This window comes from Rhinopithecus roxellana, chromosome 20, assembly GCF_007565055.1.
Source record: "Rhinopithecus roxellana isolate Shanxi Qingling chromosome 20, ASM756505v1, whole genome shotgun sequence".
Lineage (NCBI taxonomy): Eukaryota > Metazoa > Chordata > Mammalia > Primates > Cercopithecidae > Rhinopithecus > Rhinopithecus roxellana.
The window spans coordinates 75,084,145-75,101,059 of NC_044568.1; the positions used below are offsets into that span (position 1 = coordinate 75,084,145).

The following is a 16,915-nucleotide window of genomic DNA, read 5'->3' on the forward strand; positions in this document are numbered from 1 at the left end:
ACTAAAACTTTTGTACCATGACGTTATGTAAAGAGATTCAATTATGGTGCGCAGTGTTTTGTGAATAACTACCGCCCATAAAAAGTTAATTAATCAGGGCTGTGTCAATTTCCTCGTGCCATGTCAATTTGCTGCAAGGTAATTAATCACTAATCACCCACCAAGCAGCAGGCCGAGGGACAATCCACGAGTCATTTATTGTCTTTCCCCAAATAAATGGCACGCGCAGCCAGGAAGAAACACATCTTGCCTTTCATAATATTTTTATCGACACTTTTGCATGTTGTAATAGACTGCAGCAACAAGCAGCTGCAGTTCAATGGAATATGAATATTAAAGAAACAAATGAGCGGAGATTTATAGGACATTGCGTTTCTGTAATGTCAGTGTTGAGATTAAACCAAGCAAATGAACAGTGAAAAATTACTCTTCCATGTGGAGAATGGTGATTAGACTTGTACATTAATTAGAAATTTTTGTTTTCCTATTCAATGCATTTCAAATGAGGATGTCCTAGAAGAAACTGTTTGTCCAAAATGTAGATTTATTCACTTCTAAACAGCAGTATTTAATATCAACATGCATTTCATACTGAAACGGGTCAATTCCAAATGTGTGTTTCAGGGATAAATGTATGTGGATTTGAGAACTGGAGATTTGACAAATTAAGTGGCCATTTTGGTCTTTTTATTAGTGACTGAAAGGATAGAATCTTTCTCTCCCACCCACCCACCCACCCTTTTTTTTTTTTTTTTTTTTAGCCAAACTCTGAAATCACTGGATTTTTTTTAAAAAATGAAAAGCCTTTCCATTTTTGTTTGGAGCCAGAACTTAATAGGCTCCATCATGTTAAAATTTTCATTTAAGGCCATTTAAAGAGAGTGACCTAGTTGCGTGTAAATCCTGTGTTATAAACCAATTTGATGTACCTTGAGATTCGTTCTGAAAAAGGAGAAAACATATTTTGCCATTTGGAAAAAAATCAGGTTTTTTGACTCTTCATTGTGATGCTCATTGCATGATGCCCTGCCTCTGAAATTGCTGCTCTATGAGCTATGGCTGGTGGTTTATTTCGCCTCAGTATGTTACCTATTACACCACTTCTTAATTTATGGTCCAGCACGTGGAATGGGCGTTCCCCCAAGGGGAATCCTGCAGAACCATCAACCTGCTGTTGAAAGCGCATCTGTACCCCTAGAATTGTGTATTTCCTACCATAAATTACCCACAGAACAATTTCACCCCAAATTTGCATGAGTCTCTCTCCATCTTAAAACCTTCCAAGGGTGGGGAAATGTGTCATTATGGAGAAAGGGAGAGAAGGAGCGGGACAAAGAGAGCCCCCCTCATCCGTTCAGATGCCCACCTTTTCCAGGGCATCTGGCAATCTCATGCAAATTCAAACCAGCGCACAAATGCAAAGAATAATTGCCCATTAAAGCGGTTGTATATTTTTATGGCTTTGATGCAGAATCCGCCCCCCTGTCGGGTTTTGCATCTGCTACTCTTCCATCTCTCCCAGAGCTCTAAAACTTTAATATGCAGTTTATAACCCTCAAGTATTTTCCACTGGTTTTGTGTTTCTTCTCTTGGGATTTCCTGGCTGGTGAGATGATCTCATTTGTGTTTATTTTCGAAGGTAAGCACCATGTTCGTAAAAGACAGGAAGAGAAGACACACTCATCACTGTAAATACACTGAGTTCAGAGCTCATTGGAGGTGGGAGGTGGGGGCTTTGTTCTTGAGGGGGAGACGGCAGTTAGCAGCTGACACTTTAGTAAATGGCCCATTTGGCTGGTGGATACACCCACACATCTTCCGTTTTAAAATGTTGATTTGCCGTGATACTTGAGCACCACCACAGCGTGTCTCTTGTTGCATCCCTAAAGCTTCCATTTCATCGAGTTCCATGGGACAGAACTTCTTATTCCCAAGAAATGAGATGGTTACTCCACTAACCTCCCTCAAAATATGTTCTGTATATAAATCTAGCTGAAGGGTGAGAGTGGGTGAGCTGGAAATGCTGATGTGTCAACAGGATGCTCAATTGGTATTTTCTTCGAAAGCTCTTGCCCTGTTTTGAGAGAAATTCATTTTTAGCTTATGAGCTGCATCCAATTTGTGTTGCAGTGATACCAGATTTTTCTCTTTGATTCATGTTGGATAAGGCTTCAGAAGGAATCTCTTCATTACAATGAACCTATGGGTTTCCTTGTCTCCCTCATGCCAAAAACCAAGGATTTATACTATATCCACAAATCAACCTGCATCCTTTCTACTGTTCCTTATTGATGGTCTGCTTACATGTGAGTTAACTTCAAGTTGAACTAGGAAAAAAAAAAATCAAACTTCCAGTGTTGGGGTTTAGAAATGACCGTAGTTGGCTGTCTTTTCTACATAACTTTGTTTTTTTAAATTAACAAAGAGACATTTACAAACATTGGATAGGGCAATGTTTGACTTTTAACATTGATTTAAACATTTTATTTCATATTCTAGAAATGGAGAGAACATTGTGAGTTTCCACTGGGCATTTTGCATTGGCTTTATTAAACATTCATTGCCCATTTACTGGATATAGACCTCTAAACTATGGTATCTGGCGTGTCTGGATCCAGACATCTAAACTGGGATAGACGACATAACTCTCACTCAAAATCTAAGTGCCATACCTCAAAGTAAGCATGTAAGAGGTTCTCTATGTGGTCAAAAAACAGTTTTAGTCTTGTTTAATTTGTATCTGAATCTTATGTCCAGGTAATTATCTCAAATACACATTTCACCATGTTCCAGAATCCTGCAGACCACCACACCTGTAGGCAAGAAAAGCATCCATTCTTCCATGCTGTGCTGGGTGTTGTAAAGGAAGTGTGACAAACAGTTGTGTGTGTGCATGTGTACCTGTGTGTATTTTGCCCTCGAAAGGGATTATTTGTGTTAGTGGCATGCAACGAAAGCCATGCTGTCCCTAAACCAACCATCAAGGGAAAGAAAAAAAAATTTGTTTTGAAACTGAGTCTTGTTCTGTAACCCAGGCTGGAGTTCAGTGGCACGATCTCTGCTCACTGCACCCTCCACCTCCTGGGTTCAAGCGATTCTCCTGCCTCAGCCTCCCAAGTAGCTGGGACTACAGGTGTGCATCACCACACCCAGCTAATTTTTGTATTTTTAGTCGAGACAGGGTTTCATCATGTTGGCCAGGATGGTCTCGATCTCTTGAATTCATGATCTGCCCACCTCGGCCTCCCAAAATGTTGGGATTACAGGTGTAAGCCACTGCGCCTGGCCAGGAAAAAATCTTCTAATAAAGATGGGAAGAAACAAGGCACAGCTACAAGTCAGATGAGTTTGGCATTATCAAGATTGTTATTTTCTGTGGTTCCTGATTGCACACAATTATTTGATTCAGGGACTGTTGTTGCTGGGTTGTCAGGCAGCGTTATCTGGGGCTATATGGAAGGAGAAACATGATGAAGACCTTTTAATAGGTGTTACCTGTCTGGGGCCAAAACTGGAGTCCTGTTTTCCCCCCTGAACAAGAAACAATTTCAAATCCCGATAGTGTGCTGCCATCGAGGAGAATTTCCATGAATTAAAGGCTCTGATAATTCCAAGTGCAACAGATTTGGTCCAAGCAGCCTCCCCTTGCTTGATTGAAATCATACTCATTCAAAATCTGGTTACTTTTTCAGAGGCAGTGAAACACGTACAAGGGTAGAAATGGAAATTATCTTTCTAGGGATTGCGACTAAATTTCAGTTGTATTACAGGAAAGGGGTTCCTGTCCAGACCCAAAGAGAGGGTTCATGGATCTCATGCAAAAAAGAGTTCAGGGCGAGTCTACAGTGCAAAGCAAAAGTTTATAAAGAAAGTAAAATGGGGAAAGTACAGCTGCTCCATAGACAGTAGGGTGTTGCCAAAAGTAGGAAGAGGAGCACTTCCACCCCTAGGTATGATACTTGTTTATACAGGACAAGAAAATAAGATCATGGGGAAATGTGCTCTGCTACAAGGGTTTGTGATAAAGGATTAATTTTCTTAATTACTATATTTTGCAAGAATCGATATTATCTTTAAAGCAAAATTAGGAATGCTTTTCTGTTCTCAAGATACCAGGATATCAGGACACTCCCAAGTCTGGGTCTGTTTAGTAAACATTATCAATCTGTTTCCTTAAACATAAACATCTAGAGGCCAGGAGTACCTAACTTTCTGGAAATGCAGTCCAGCAGGTCCTGGCCTTTTTCCTAGCCCCCACTTAAGATGGAGTCGCTCTGGTTCGAACGCCTCTGACAGTTGTGTTGCTTGCATGCTGTTTATCTGCAAATGCTGGGCAGGTCACTTTGTACAAAGGACAGTGTTATGGAAGGCAGACAGTGAAGAGGTGGTGGCTGTAGTCTCCCAGAAGGAAGACAGACATAGGTTAGCCACCGACAGGGTGTCCAGGCACGGTATTAGGTACCCGATACCTACTTGGTGCCAGTTATTCATCGTAATCTATGAGCAGAACAAATGGAGATCACCACCCTTAACGCAGCTTGCATGCACGCACCAGTTAGAGTCTTCCTTCATTTCTGATCCAAGCTAATGATTTTTACATGAACCAGGGGAGGAACAGGGCAGCCCTCTTTAGAAAAAAATTCCAAAAAAAGAGTGAAAGGAAGGATTGTAATGAAGGCAGGAAGTAATAAAGAAATGGAGAGAGAGGAGAGGAAGAAAGAGGGAGGGGAAGAAGAAAGAGGGAGGGGAAGAAGAAAGAGGGAGGGGAAGAAGAGGGAGGGGAAGAAGAAAGAGGGAGGGGAAGAAGAAAGAGGAAGGGGAAGAAGAAAGAGGGAGGGGAAGAAGAAAGAGGGAGGGGAAGAAGAAAGAGGGAGGGGAAGAAGAAAGAGGGAGGGGAAGAAGAAAGAGGGAGGGGAAGAAGAAAGAGGGAGGGGAAAAAGGAAGAGGAGGAGGGAAGGACAGGAAGGAGGGAAAACAAAAGGAAGAAAGAAAAGAGGGAGGGAAGGACAGGAAGCAAGGAAGACAAAACGAAGGAAGAAAAGAGGAAGGGGAGAAGAAAGGAAGGAATAAAAAAGAAAGGAGCAAGTATAAGAAGGAAGGAAGGAATGTAAGAAAGAAAGGCAATGTGATCGATGAGCATTTTTCTAACTAGAGATTTCACCAAAGGGCCCCTTGGCCAGCCCTAGATGAACAAGAAGGGGACCACTGAAAATACCACCCACCCAGTACACTTGAATTCTCCAGCCCTTTCTCTGTGAAGCGTCTGGCCCAAAGCATGACCTGTGGAACGCTTTTGTTTACCAAGGGTACTTGGCCTTTCAGGAAGGCACTATTTAAGCGAGGATTGATTTGCAGTCCCTTCCTGTGTTCCCTTCACAAAATAAGAAGTCCCCTCATGTGCTTGGGGGAGCCCAGAGAACCTCCTAAGACTTCTAAATATCCTGCATCAGGAAATCCATTTTCTCCCTGTAACAAAGAGGGTACAAAATGGAATCCTGGCTCCATGCTCTTAACAGCACGTGCTCCCCTCTCTCTCGCCAAGCTTCTGTTTCATGTTATATCTCAACATCTAAATCCTCCAAGAATTATTGTAAAACCTGCTTGTGGCTGAGAGGGAGCTTGTCTGGCTCATTCGGCTCCATAGTCAGTGATAATGAATGGGTCAGCATAATTACCGTGTTTCCTCACACAGGCAGCCAGCTGCTCTGCCAGATTGTGAATTCTTCATTTTCTTTATTTCAAAATCCAGGGTGTTCCTCTGAAAACTTAATAGTTGAACTGTGGCAAAAGACAGATTTGGAGTCAAAGCCACTCCCACTCATTTTCTCTCCAGTCCTGAAGCAAGTGTCTCATCTCTCATTACTTCTGGGCTTTTATGATATTAGGATTTCGTCGCATTCCCCATTAAGACCCCACACCTCTCTGCAGTTTCAAGCATATCGGTTGCCATGCGATCCAGGAAACTCAGGTGCTAGGAGCTGGCAAAAAAAAGTTAAAAATGGCATAATCTGTCTTTAGCAAGAATAAAAAAGTTAAAAATAACCTTTATGGTCTTCTCAGATACAGATAGAATCATTCTGGGTTCTACCATCCTCGCATTTCACCCACATTGTGAGAGAAAGATGTGGTAGAATCCGTACAACAGGACGGCTGTTGTACCTTTAAGAGGACACAGAATTCCAGATAATAAATAGGCTGTTGGTCTTCACTTTGGTCAGGTTCAGGGGTTTTGTTTGGGTCTTTATCATTACAAGAGTAATTCAGAATGACTTCTGTGGAGAACCCCACCCACTCCCTTCACCCACCATGTAGGTACAAACATATCCTATCTAGAGGCGTAGGTATAATTCTTGGAGTTCTAAGTGCACTGCGTGGCCAGCCAGTCCAACCTCCTCGGTAGTAGCCGGGGCCTCCAGTGAGGCTTCTCATGCACATTTTTTTCCTTCCAATTCTTTTGCCTGTTTGCTCCTTCTCCTACCCTCACCTGGGTCCATTCATCAGTGTGCGTGCAAAGCACTCTGAATAATGGGGGCTCTGAATAATGGGAAGACGTAAGGTCTGAAGCTGATGGTGGGAAGGGGAGAAGCTCTTCTTGGCAGTTCGGATAGAGGGTGGAGACAACTTTAACATGAAATGAACTTCAACTCCTGCTCAGTGAGAGGTTTGCTTTTCTGCAGAAAGCCTGGAAAAGGAGTTTGGTTGTGCTGGGTTAACTATGAGTGCTTCCTTCATGGTGCGCGCCTTTCTGAGCATTTACTGTGGCTCTCCTGGGACAGGGACTTCCCAAATGCATTTTTTCAGAAAAACATTCTCCGTGGACACAGTTTGGGAAACACTGCCTGATGCTTAGTGAGATAGGATGAGCGTAGTCAGTATGGCGAGAGCACTGGGAGGGTTAGAGAAGCGAACTGTGCTTTAAGGCAAAAGTGGTTTGCTGGCTGTATGGGCACTGGTGAGTTAGGATTTGCATGGGATGGGAGGAAGGGTATCCCAGGTAGAGGAAAAAGCATTGGTTATCCCGGGGCTGGGGTAATCATCAGGCATCCTCCGTGCACAGTTTGGGAAACACAGCCTGCTGCTTAGCGAGATGGGACAAGTGTGGTTAGAACGGTTAGAGCACTGGGAGGGTCAGAGAAGCCAACTGAACTTAAAGGCAAAAGTGGTTTCCTGGCCTCACGGGCTCTGATGAGTTAGCATTTGCATGAGATGGGAGGAAGAGCATCCCCGATAGAGGAAACAGCATTAGTTATCAGGGTCTGGAGTAATCATCAGGCTTAATTCCCCTTCGTAACTCCTCCTCGCCTCCTCATCCTGCTCAGAGAATTCTACCCAAGGGAAGATACCCCTGCCCACATTCTTCTTATTGGAGACAGAGTCTTGCTCTGTCAACCAGGCTGGAATGCAGTGGTGCCATCTTAGCTCACTGCAACCTCCGCCTCCCAGGTTCAAGCAATTCAGCCTCAGCCTCCCAAGTAGCTGAAATTACAGGCATGCGCAACTACATCTGGCCAATTTTTGTATTTTTAGTAGAGATGGGATTTCACCATATTGGCCAAGCTGGTCTCAAACTCCTGACCTCATGATCTACCTGCCTCAGCCTCCAAAAGTGCTGGGATTACAGGCATGAGCCACCATGCCCAGCCCCACACATTCTCTTAAGATTCGGGGTCCCAGACTTCTCCCGTATTTGTAATCATGGTGGTTGCCTTTACCTTTAAATGCTGCACAAGAGTTTAGCAGGCTTATGAGATGTTGGTAATAAGCTGTTTCTCATGGCGTGTGTGGTTTGTGCACTCATGCCACATACACGTGTCACTGAAAATACTTCAATTAGAAGTTTTAACAGATGATATCTTATACATAAAGGAAACTGGAAAAATAGGATAGGGAAAGCTATGAATAAAAACACTCAAGTAGTTTGGCCCCAGAGATTACTAGCATGTGGAAAGGTGTGTATATGTGTATACAAATATGTTCATATCAGCGTATGTACATATATGTATATATACATGCATACACATACACATGTATGCATGCATATTCACATGTGTGTTTTGCATACAAATATACCTGTACATATATACATAGGTATATGTGATGGTTGATAAGACATCACACATCTTGCAATCTGCCCTTTTAAAAATGTGTTTGTGGGTTGGTCATGTTTGGTCCAAGTAATCCCAGCACTTTGGGAAGTGGAGACAGAAGGACTGCTTGAACCCAGGATTTCAAAACCGGCCGGGGCAACTTAGGGAGACCCCCATCTCTACAAAACATTAAAAGATTAGGAGCATGCTACCACGCTTGGCTGTCTATGGTCCTAGCTACTTGGAATGCTGAGGTAGGAGCATCACTTGAGCCCTAGAGGTGGAGGGTACAGTGAGCCGTGATCACACCACTGCACTCCACCCTGGGTGACAGAGCCAGTCCCTGTCTCAAATAAATTCATTAATTAAATACTGATGCAGTGAGTTTTTCTCCCATTGTTTAGAATTCTTTGCAAATGTTTGTCAGTCACCATAGTCTCCCGGGCAAAGGGCCTACTGTGTTAACTACCCATCCTCTCTGGAGTCCAACCCTGGCCACTGTGCTGCTTTCTGCTTTTTAACCTCCTGACTGTGGGAAGCGGGCGGGGGACCCGCTGAAACCCTGTGCAGGGACAAGGGTTCCCAGGACGGTTCCCTCCACAGCAGGGTGTGCATCTGACAGCCTGTGCTCGCTCTCTCTCTCTCTCTCTCTCTCTCTCTCCTCTTGCCCCGCAGTGCCAGGCTTCCCGTATCCAGCAGCCACCGCCGCGGCCGCCTACCGAGGGGCGCACCTGCGAGGCCGCGGCCGCACCGTGTACAACACCTTCAGGGCCGCGGCGCCCCCGCCCCCGATCCCGGCCTATGGCGGGTAAGTGGGGCAGCCTCCTGGGCGGGCCTCCCTGCTCCAGCCCTGCCTCCCCAGAGGCACGGAGCTGTTTGTGAGTGCATGATGGTCTTGATTCCCCCCTCTGCCACCCCCAGAACTGCCCCCAGCATGCAGCCCGGCGCGCACCTGCAGTGGAGCACCTTGCTACGAGTATTGAAAAATGAGTGTAATTTGTCCTGTCATGGTTGGTGCCTTTAAGCACTCTACATGTCACATGTTGTTATGTAAATTCTCTTTGAGACTGAATGCTGGAGAACAGAGAAATTGTTACAGTCAAAGATGTATTTCTGATGATTGCAAACATCTGGTTATTAAGGAGGTTGGACCACATTTGCCCCTTGAATTCCTCCACAGAAAGACGTGAGGTTTTCATACATAAAAATCACTGGGGTGATCTTGCTCCCCTCCCCAGGGATATCTTGAGCTTCAAGGTTCTCTAACCTTTGCCTGCAAAGAGAAAATTAGGTGTTGAGTCACATGCAAACATACAAGAATTAACGAAATTGGAGTTAAGATGCGTTGCAGTTGCATTTTCCAAAATGGCATTTCCCTTCCTTTCTCCCTCTGGGGGAACAAAGCAAATTGGTTTCCCATTGCCAGTTTGGTCCTTCTGTGCATGGACTTTGATATTGCCAGGCGAGTATCAAGGAATGGTGTGAATGCTCAAAGAAAAAAAAATGGTACTGGCGTGTTGGGTGACAGTCTTGAAATGCTAGTCCCTCTGTCCGTCTTTTAGGGATCCTGCTCGAATATTCTTGCACCTCCTGCCGTCCGGGAGAGAGGGATGCCTCCTAGGCAGTGGCCCTAGACCAAGGGACATTTGTAAGGTCTAGAGACATTTTTGGTTGTCACAGCAGGAATGGAGAGATGCTATGTCCTCTGTTGGGTAGAGTCTAGGGATGTTGTTTGACAGTCCCCAAGAAGAAAGAATTATCAGGCTCAAAGTCAGTCATGCTGCAGCTGGCAAACCCTGCTCTGTGTTAAATTCAGCAGTCCCCAAAAGAGTCTGGCATGTGCCTTCCCTGGCCAGTGACTGGCTTTCTGGTGTGTGTAAGAAAATATGGCTGCATTTAAGACTGTGTGAAAAGGGTTAAATGCCCTTTTTATAACTCTTGCTTGTAAACCTTTCAGAAAATCTGTATTAGCCTAGATCATCTATTATACTCATGACAAAAGGAAACACTTTTTCATTACGTATTCATTCCAAACCAGAGCATTTGAAATGTTTCAAAAATAAACACAATAAAATAGTAAAAAAGAAAAAACAAAAAAGACTAGGTAAAACCATCAGGGAAGGGAAAATTAAGGAAAAGTAGTAAGACAATGTCCATCAAATTTCTTGTGTAGCCATCAGAATTGGGTCAACTTTGAGCTTCTTGGACAAAACAAGAGTTATCTCTATATATACACACATTGTAACTGAAAACATGGTGAATATTAACAAACAAGAATGAATTGGCTATAAATTCTCCCTAGTACCTGTCAAATATATTTGTATGTCTTAAGCCTTTTATGTGACCATACACTGAAGGAATTGTTGATAGTGTCATTTTTAATCTCTGGTATCACAGCATTGAGCCCATTTTATGGATCCGGAAATGCAAAAATAAAGATTGTTCCCAAGGTCATGTAATGAGTTACGAAGGAAAAAAAAATCTGAAGTTACCTTTGGGCTCATGTAATTACTAAAGCAAGATTCATAAGTTATAAATGCAAAATTGCACACTTATACCACATTCGTTTGAAAATTGTTCTCAGTACATGGCAATTGAAGTGTTTTGGTATATCTACCGTCAGTATCTCACTACTATATTAAACAGCAAAAGAAATAAAGGAAAATTATATGGCTTATCCTCACACGAACAATGTATAAACATCTCAGAATAACACACCTGATGTAAAATCAAAATTAGCTAACTTATAATGAACGTGCTCTTTGCTGGGAATAGCCATGCATAAATAATTAATGCCATGTTCACCAGGGAGAGAGACAACCATTTCCAAATGATGAAACAATGTGTGTATAACTACTTGGGATGAAAATTAATTTTAGTATTCCAGCAATATCTGTGATCAGTTTGGTTATAATGGTGGATTGTGCCTCCTTGCGGATAGTAGTATGGCTAGAATTCTAAAGCCATATTTGGAAGCAAGATTAAATTCTCAACAAAGAAGTAGAAGCCCCAGCAGGACTGGGGTTGCAAGCATTCATGTGTACAATAATCTATTAGAGCAAGGTACTGGTCAAAAAGAAGGAAATTCATCTGGTTGCCTGGGTGTTTCACTGGATTACAAACCACCAAGAGTGAATTGGCACGGAATGAAAAACTGAGCCCAACATCTTCAAGGTTTCCTTTTCCTCTGGAATAAATGGATTAGGTTGCAGGAGATGGCAGGGGGATGGTTCCTCTTGGAAAGGAAGAGTGCAGAGTGGGACACAGGGCAGGAGTTGGCTGAAAGAGTAAGGACCCCTATCTTGTGTTCAGTGAAAGTAAGTAGCAAAGAGGTTGGAAATATTTGTTTTCAGGACATAGCATCATCAGGATTCACGTGGTCCAGAGAGCGCATTTTCTGTAGCCTTTTGTCTCTAAAATCCTTTGGAGGAAAACTTCTAGATTTGACTGATGTCTTTACCCCAGCCCAGTTCAGCTCACCCTGTGGCCCTATGACTGACACCTATTGTGCTTCAGGGCACTGTTGTGTGTTAAAGAGTCAAATGGCACCTCTAGAGTTATTTCTTCTGGTTGGGGCAGGGGGTGACATACAAGCCAACAATTTCAATAAACATGATAAGTGATGCAAGAGGGTCTTGTGTGAATACCAGGGCAAGGTCCTTAGTCTAGCTTGGTTGTTTACAGAAGGCATCCTAAAAGAGAAGAAATAGGGGATACTTGTAAGTCCAAACATTTCCTAAATTGCCACAGTGAAATCTTATCCTGTGACCCCTCCCCCACCCACACCCCCAAGCAATCTCCATCTTTTCTAAGATGTCACGTAACAAACTGCATTTAAGAATTTATTGTTTCCACTGTCACCAATTGAAGGCATATCTGCCAACCTAAATCTGTTCTTCCTGAGGTATCCAATATGAATCTATATTGTTACTAAAATACCAGTCAAAAATGTATCCTAGGTCCATGCATGACTTCAATCTTCTTCCTGGGAGATTGAAGAAATTATCCTTTAGAATCTCCATGGCTACCCTTGTGGAAGCTTGGGTGACCCTTGGAGGTATCCAACAAAGACAGTCACATGAGTAGAGTCCCTAAGGATGCCCTACATTCACCCATTTCGTTTTTAAAGAAAAAAAAAAATTGAGACAGAGTCTCACTCTGTCAGCCAGGCTTGAGTGCAATGGCGTGATCTCGACTCACAGCAACCTCCAACTCCTGGGTTCAAGCGATTCTCCAACCTCAGCCTCCTAAGTAGCTGGGATTACAGGTGCCCGCCACCACACCTGGCCAATTTTTGTATTTTTAATAGAGATGGGGTTTCATCAATGTTGGCCAGGCTGGTCTTGAACTCCTGACCTCAGGTGATCGGCCCACCTGGACCTCCCAAAGTGCTAGGATTATAGGTATGAGCCACCATGCCCAGACATTCATCCATTTCCTTTTCTTGATTTGCCTTTTCCTTCCATGTCTTGGTATTTTCTGAAGCCCTCCCATGCAGCTGAAGAACACAGGTAATGAAGAGGCCCTGTTCTCTTGTCTCACATGCCTAAATAGAAACCTCTTGGGACATTAACACATGATGATTCCTCCAGGGTTAGGGACAGTTATGGACCATGGTGGGATCATAGGTACAGGTGGAAAACCCTATACCAAACCAACCAACTCCTGAGTCCCAAATGCCAACATCAACTGAATGAGACTAAGTGAAGAGTTAGAAAGTCATGTCTACATAGGTCTACATAGCCTATGGAATTTTACAGTCCTAGGAAGACGTTGGATTTCAGGTGATTAAGACTGGGCCCGAATATTCTACCCATACTGGCTTGGATAGCTTACTTAACATCTATAGAGAGTTTCCATAAGAGAGAGTGGGGATGTATCTGTCCTTGTAGAGTTGATAGAGGGTGAAGTAGAGAAATACATTTAAGGTGACAACTTGGTCCATCCTGTGACAGGCATTCAGTGAACTGTACCTGCTGTTCTCCAGGTTGATGAACTTAGCGACTTTATTAACCACCCATAGTCTTCTTTCTCAACATCCCCTTTTGCTTGTGGTTGAGTACACAACACGCCCCCATGTCTCTCCCTCTATACATTATTTATCTTTGCTAGGGGGCACGTGCAGTTTCACAGACCTCTGTTTCCTTCAAGAAATGGTTGAGGCATTTCCACTGCTTATGGAATATGTAGATTGCAAATACAATATTGAGTAGGAAACAGTCACAGAGCAGAGTCGAGTTTTCCTTATTTCTCCTTGCCTTTGATCCTGGAGTCAATTTGCTTGAAAAGCCACAATGCCCAGTCTAGCTTCCTATGATTCACATGTGGGAGGAATTACCCAACAGGTAATTGCTGTTCAGGGAGCTCACAAGCTGATTGTCTATGCATCAGGAGGGCAAGTGGAGACATTGGAGACAAACCCTATAGACTCAGTAATCTCTGATGTTAGAAAACAACAGCTAAACCCCAATCCCCTCCCTATCGAAGAGGAACTCCATGAGTACCTATTATGTACCATGCATATTTCAAGGGAGTACAATGGGGTGCTTTAATGGAACATCACATGTGTTGTTTTTGAGATGGAGTCTTGCTCTGTCACCCATGTTGAAATGTAGTTGTACAATCTTGGCTCACTGCAACCTTCTCCTCCTTGGTTCAAACAATTCTCCTGTCTTCAGCCTCCCAAATAACTGGGATTACAGGCACATGCCACCACACCTGGTTAATTTTTTGTATTTTTAGTAGACACAGGGTTTCACCGTATTAGCCAGGCTGGTCTCAAACTCCTAACCTCAAGCGATCTGCCCACCTCAGCCTCCCAAAGTGCTGGGATTACAGGTATGCGCCACCACCCCCTGGCGGTGTTTTTATTACTATTCTAAGCCTAAGCATCTAGTGTCTGCTGTAGGCTTTTGGTTTTGTTTCTCTACGTATCTCTGAACAAGATTTTCTGCCCTTTCTCTGATAATTGTCATACATCTGTGTAAACGTCCCCGAGTTACCTTGAGAATTATTTTGAGAAGACTCTATACTATTTGGGGTATAGGAAAGCTAAGGGAGTATCCCAGGAGAAAACTTAAAGCTGGCCAGTGGAAAAACAAATTGACCTTTTGGAAATGTTTTCAGGTTAAGTCCTAAAAAAGCCTCTGACAACAGTCTCTGGGACCACAGGCATATCTTTCTGTGTATACATCAGCCATGCTCTCTGGGCTTTATCTTATAAATATCTAAGTCCCCAACCTGTATTATCTGATGCTTAGGAACTTTACTCGTTTAACATAAATATTAGGAACAAAAGTCATCATTACCCATTCTCAGAATACTTTACACACACGGGCGTCCAATCTTTTGGTTTCCCTGGGACACATTGAATTAATTGGACTTGGAACACACATAAAATACACATAAACTAACTACAGCTGATGAGCCAAAAAAAAAAAAAAATCTCATACTGTTTTAAGAAAGTTAATGAATTTGTGTTGGGGCCACATGCAGTCTATGGACTGCGGGTTGGACAAGCTTCCTTTGCAGAATGATTTTTATAAAGTGTGATTTCTTATTTGCTAGTTTTAAAGTGTAACCCAAACAGCCTCTTAATAGAGTGAATTTATCGAAAAACATCATGAATCAGTGGTCTTTAAAGCCTTTTTTTTTTTTTTTTTGGAGGAGAGAATGAAAGGGGCATTTTCACAGATGCCTTTAATAATCTGATTAAAAATTCTCTAGGAAAATGTGTACAAACACACCACACACCCACAATTCTATACAAATGCCAGTGAGTTTCTGATAGCCCCTGATATCCATTAAAACACAGTGGTATTTGAACACATTAGAAAGTTTATTTTCTAGTGGGAAGGGGCCTCAGGGTAGAACAATTGTGAACAGCCTTTTCTATGAGAATATACCTGTGGCTGGTATATATTATATTACACAGGCAGATTGTATGGTTTGGGCATTTTATATATTTTTTAAAGTAAACTAATTTTCTATAGTGCAATCACTCCCTGCTTGCATTCATTCAAATATTTAACTACTGCTATTACTTTTCTAAGAAAATAAGATGTGCATTTGCATTATGTCCTTGCAAAAGCATAGAGTCCCAATGTGATTGACAAGCAATACAATTACCTTTGCATGGCTAGACGTACCATTTCTGCATTGAAATAGGACTGCCCCTGTTTAGTGCACGATGGTAACTCCCTTCTCTTCTAACTGTTCTGTGGTTAGTTTATCTATAGCTGCACCGTAGACATGGATCCCTGTGCCTCTTTCCCTACATATCCTATATTTTAAGTGCAGCTGTTTGACGAGGCTTTAAAAATTATTTGGATATATTTTTGGAAACTAGCATGAGGCTTTGTGGTAGGAGCTTTCCTGTAAGCAGCTTCTCCATTAGAATATGAGCTAGGAGGCTGACCTTCAGTTTTGTCTCACATGTAAAGTAAAATAACACTTGGAGGATGGTGTTGCATAGAGCAATGATTCTCATTTTTCTGGGACCAGTAGCATCAGCATCATCTGTTAATTTGTTAGAAACGTAAGCTCTTAGATTCTGTCATCCAGATCTATTGAATCAGAACCTGTTGGCTGGGCATGGGGCCCAGCCATCTGTGTTTCAAAAGTCCTCCAGGTGATTCTGATACACATTCAAGTTTGACCACCACTGCCTGCCATAGTACTTAAGAGTTTGTACTGTGGAGCCAGACTCCCTGGGCTCGAATCCCAGTTCAGTCAATACCCAGCTATCTTTCAGTTTCTCCATGTCTAAAGAATCGATGATCATTTTATCCATCTCATAGGGGTGTTCTGAGGACTGAGTGGGATTATGAGCAGACTATCTAGACTAGGGACTGATCCATGGTAAGTGTTCTACAAATGTGAGTAGTGGGAATAATGGTGCTCGCGCTGTTACTATTAGGGAGAAAAACTGTGTTTTGGTAAAATTGGCTTCCCATTACATGGCTTTATTTCACATTGCCAGTGAGGACGACTACATTGGTTCCACATTTTTTAGAGCTATCCTAAAGATAGATCACTTGTCCTTTCCATTTCTCTCCAATACATGTGCACTTTGAAAACAAGTAATCCCTTCAGGATGGGGTTTATAATGGCAGCTACAATCATCTTTTCGCTGTGAAGCCACCACATTTAGACCCTAATGCTAGACATTACACCTTTCCCTCCAGCCCTCCAAGAAGCCAGGCCATGGGTCTTCCAACAATGGGTCTTGCCTTAGCAGTACCCTCGCCCTGCCACCCTTTGCCTTGACAGGTGTTTCCCCTCCTCTCTACTGAGCCAAGGCTTTGAGGTTTCTATGCCATTTGCTCAGCCTCTCTCATCTCTGCTGCTGGCCCTGCCTCCTTCCGTTCCACATTCAGGGGACCTCTGTTGTTCTCTCCTGCAGCCTCTATCCCAGCTGTGATGTTACAGTTTTGTGCATAATATGTGACTGTGTGTCCCACTCCCTGTCCACTCTGGGAGGACAGGTTTACGGAGGGGGCTTACTTCTTCAGTCTCCATGCCTTGGCATAGTAGTTGAGGTACAGAAAACTTTTCAATAATAGAGAAATAGTACGTATGCAGTTTGAGCTTTTCACAATGAGAAAGCGAGACCAGTTCTTCTTTGGTTCAATGTCTCATGAATGTGTGATGTCACTGTCCCCCAATTAACTCTCCACAGCCCATGGCAGAGGAGAAAGCATGGCAATCAGGTTACCCTACTGAGCAGAGACTCCTAAGAGCAAACATCACGGCATGTTCTTGCCTCACCTCTGGGCAATGTTGGTATAAATAGGCTTGACATGGAAGCACAAAACTGGCCATGGTGC

At 43.1% G+C, this 16,915-nt stretch overlaps 1 protein-coding gene across 9 annotated transcripts in view; it reads left to right on the forward strand.

Moving 5' to 3' along the window:
- The window catches only part of RBFOX1 (RNA binding fox-1 homolog 1), a 380,384-nt gene that overhangs the window by 312,703 nt on the left and 50,766 nt on the right, over positions 1–16,915 (forward strand). For all 9 annotated transcript variants that reach the window (XR_004055484.1, XR_004055485.1, XM_010353868.2 and 6 more), the window contains one exon: positions 8,763–8,895. Coding sequence is in view for 7 of the 9 variants with exons in the window: in XM_010353868.2 (XP_010352170.1) it covers positions 8,763–8,895 (133 nt within the window). In the remaining 2 variants the exon portion in view is untranslated. The remainder of the gene's footprint in view (positions 1–8,762; positions 8,896–16,915) is intronic.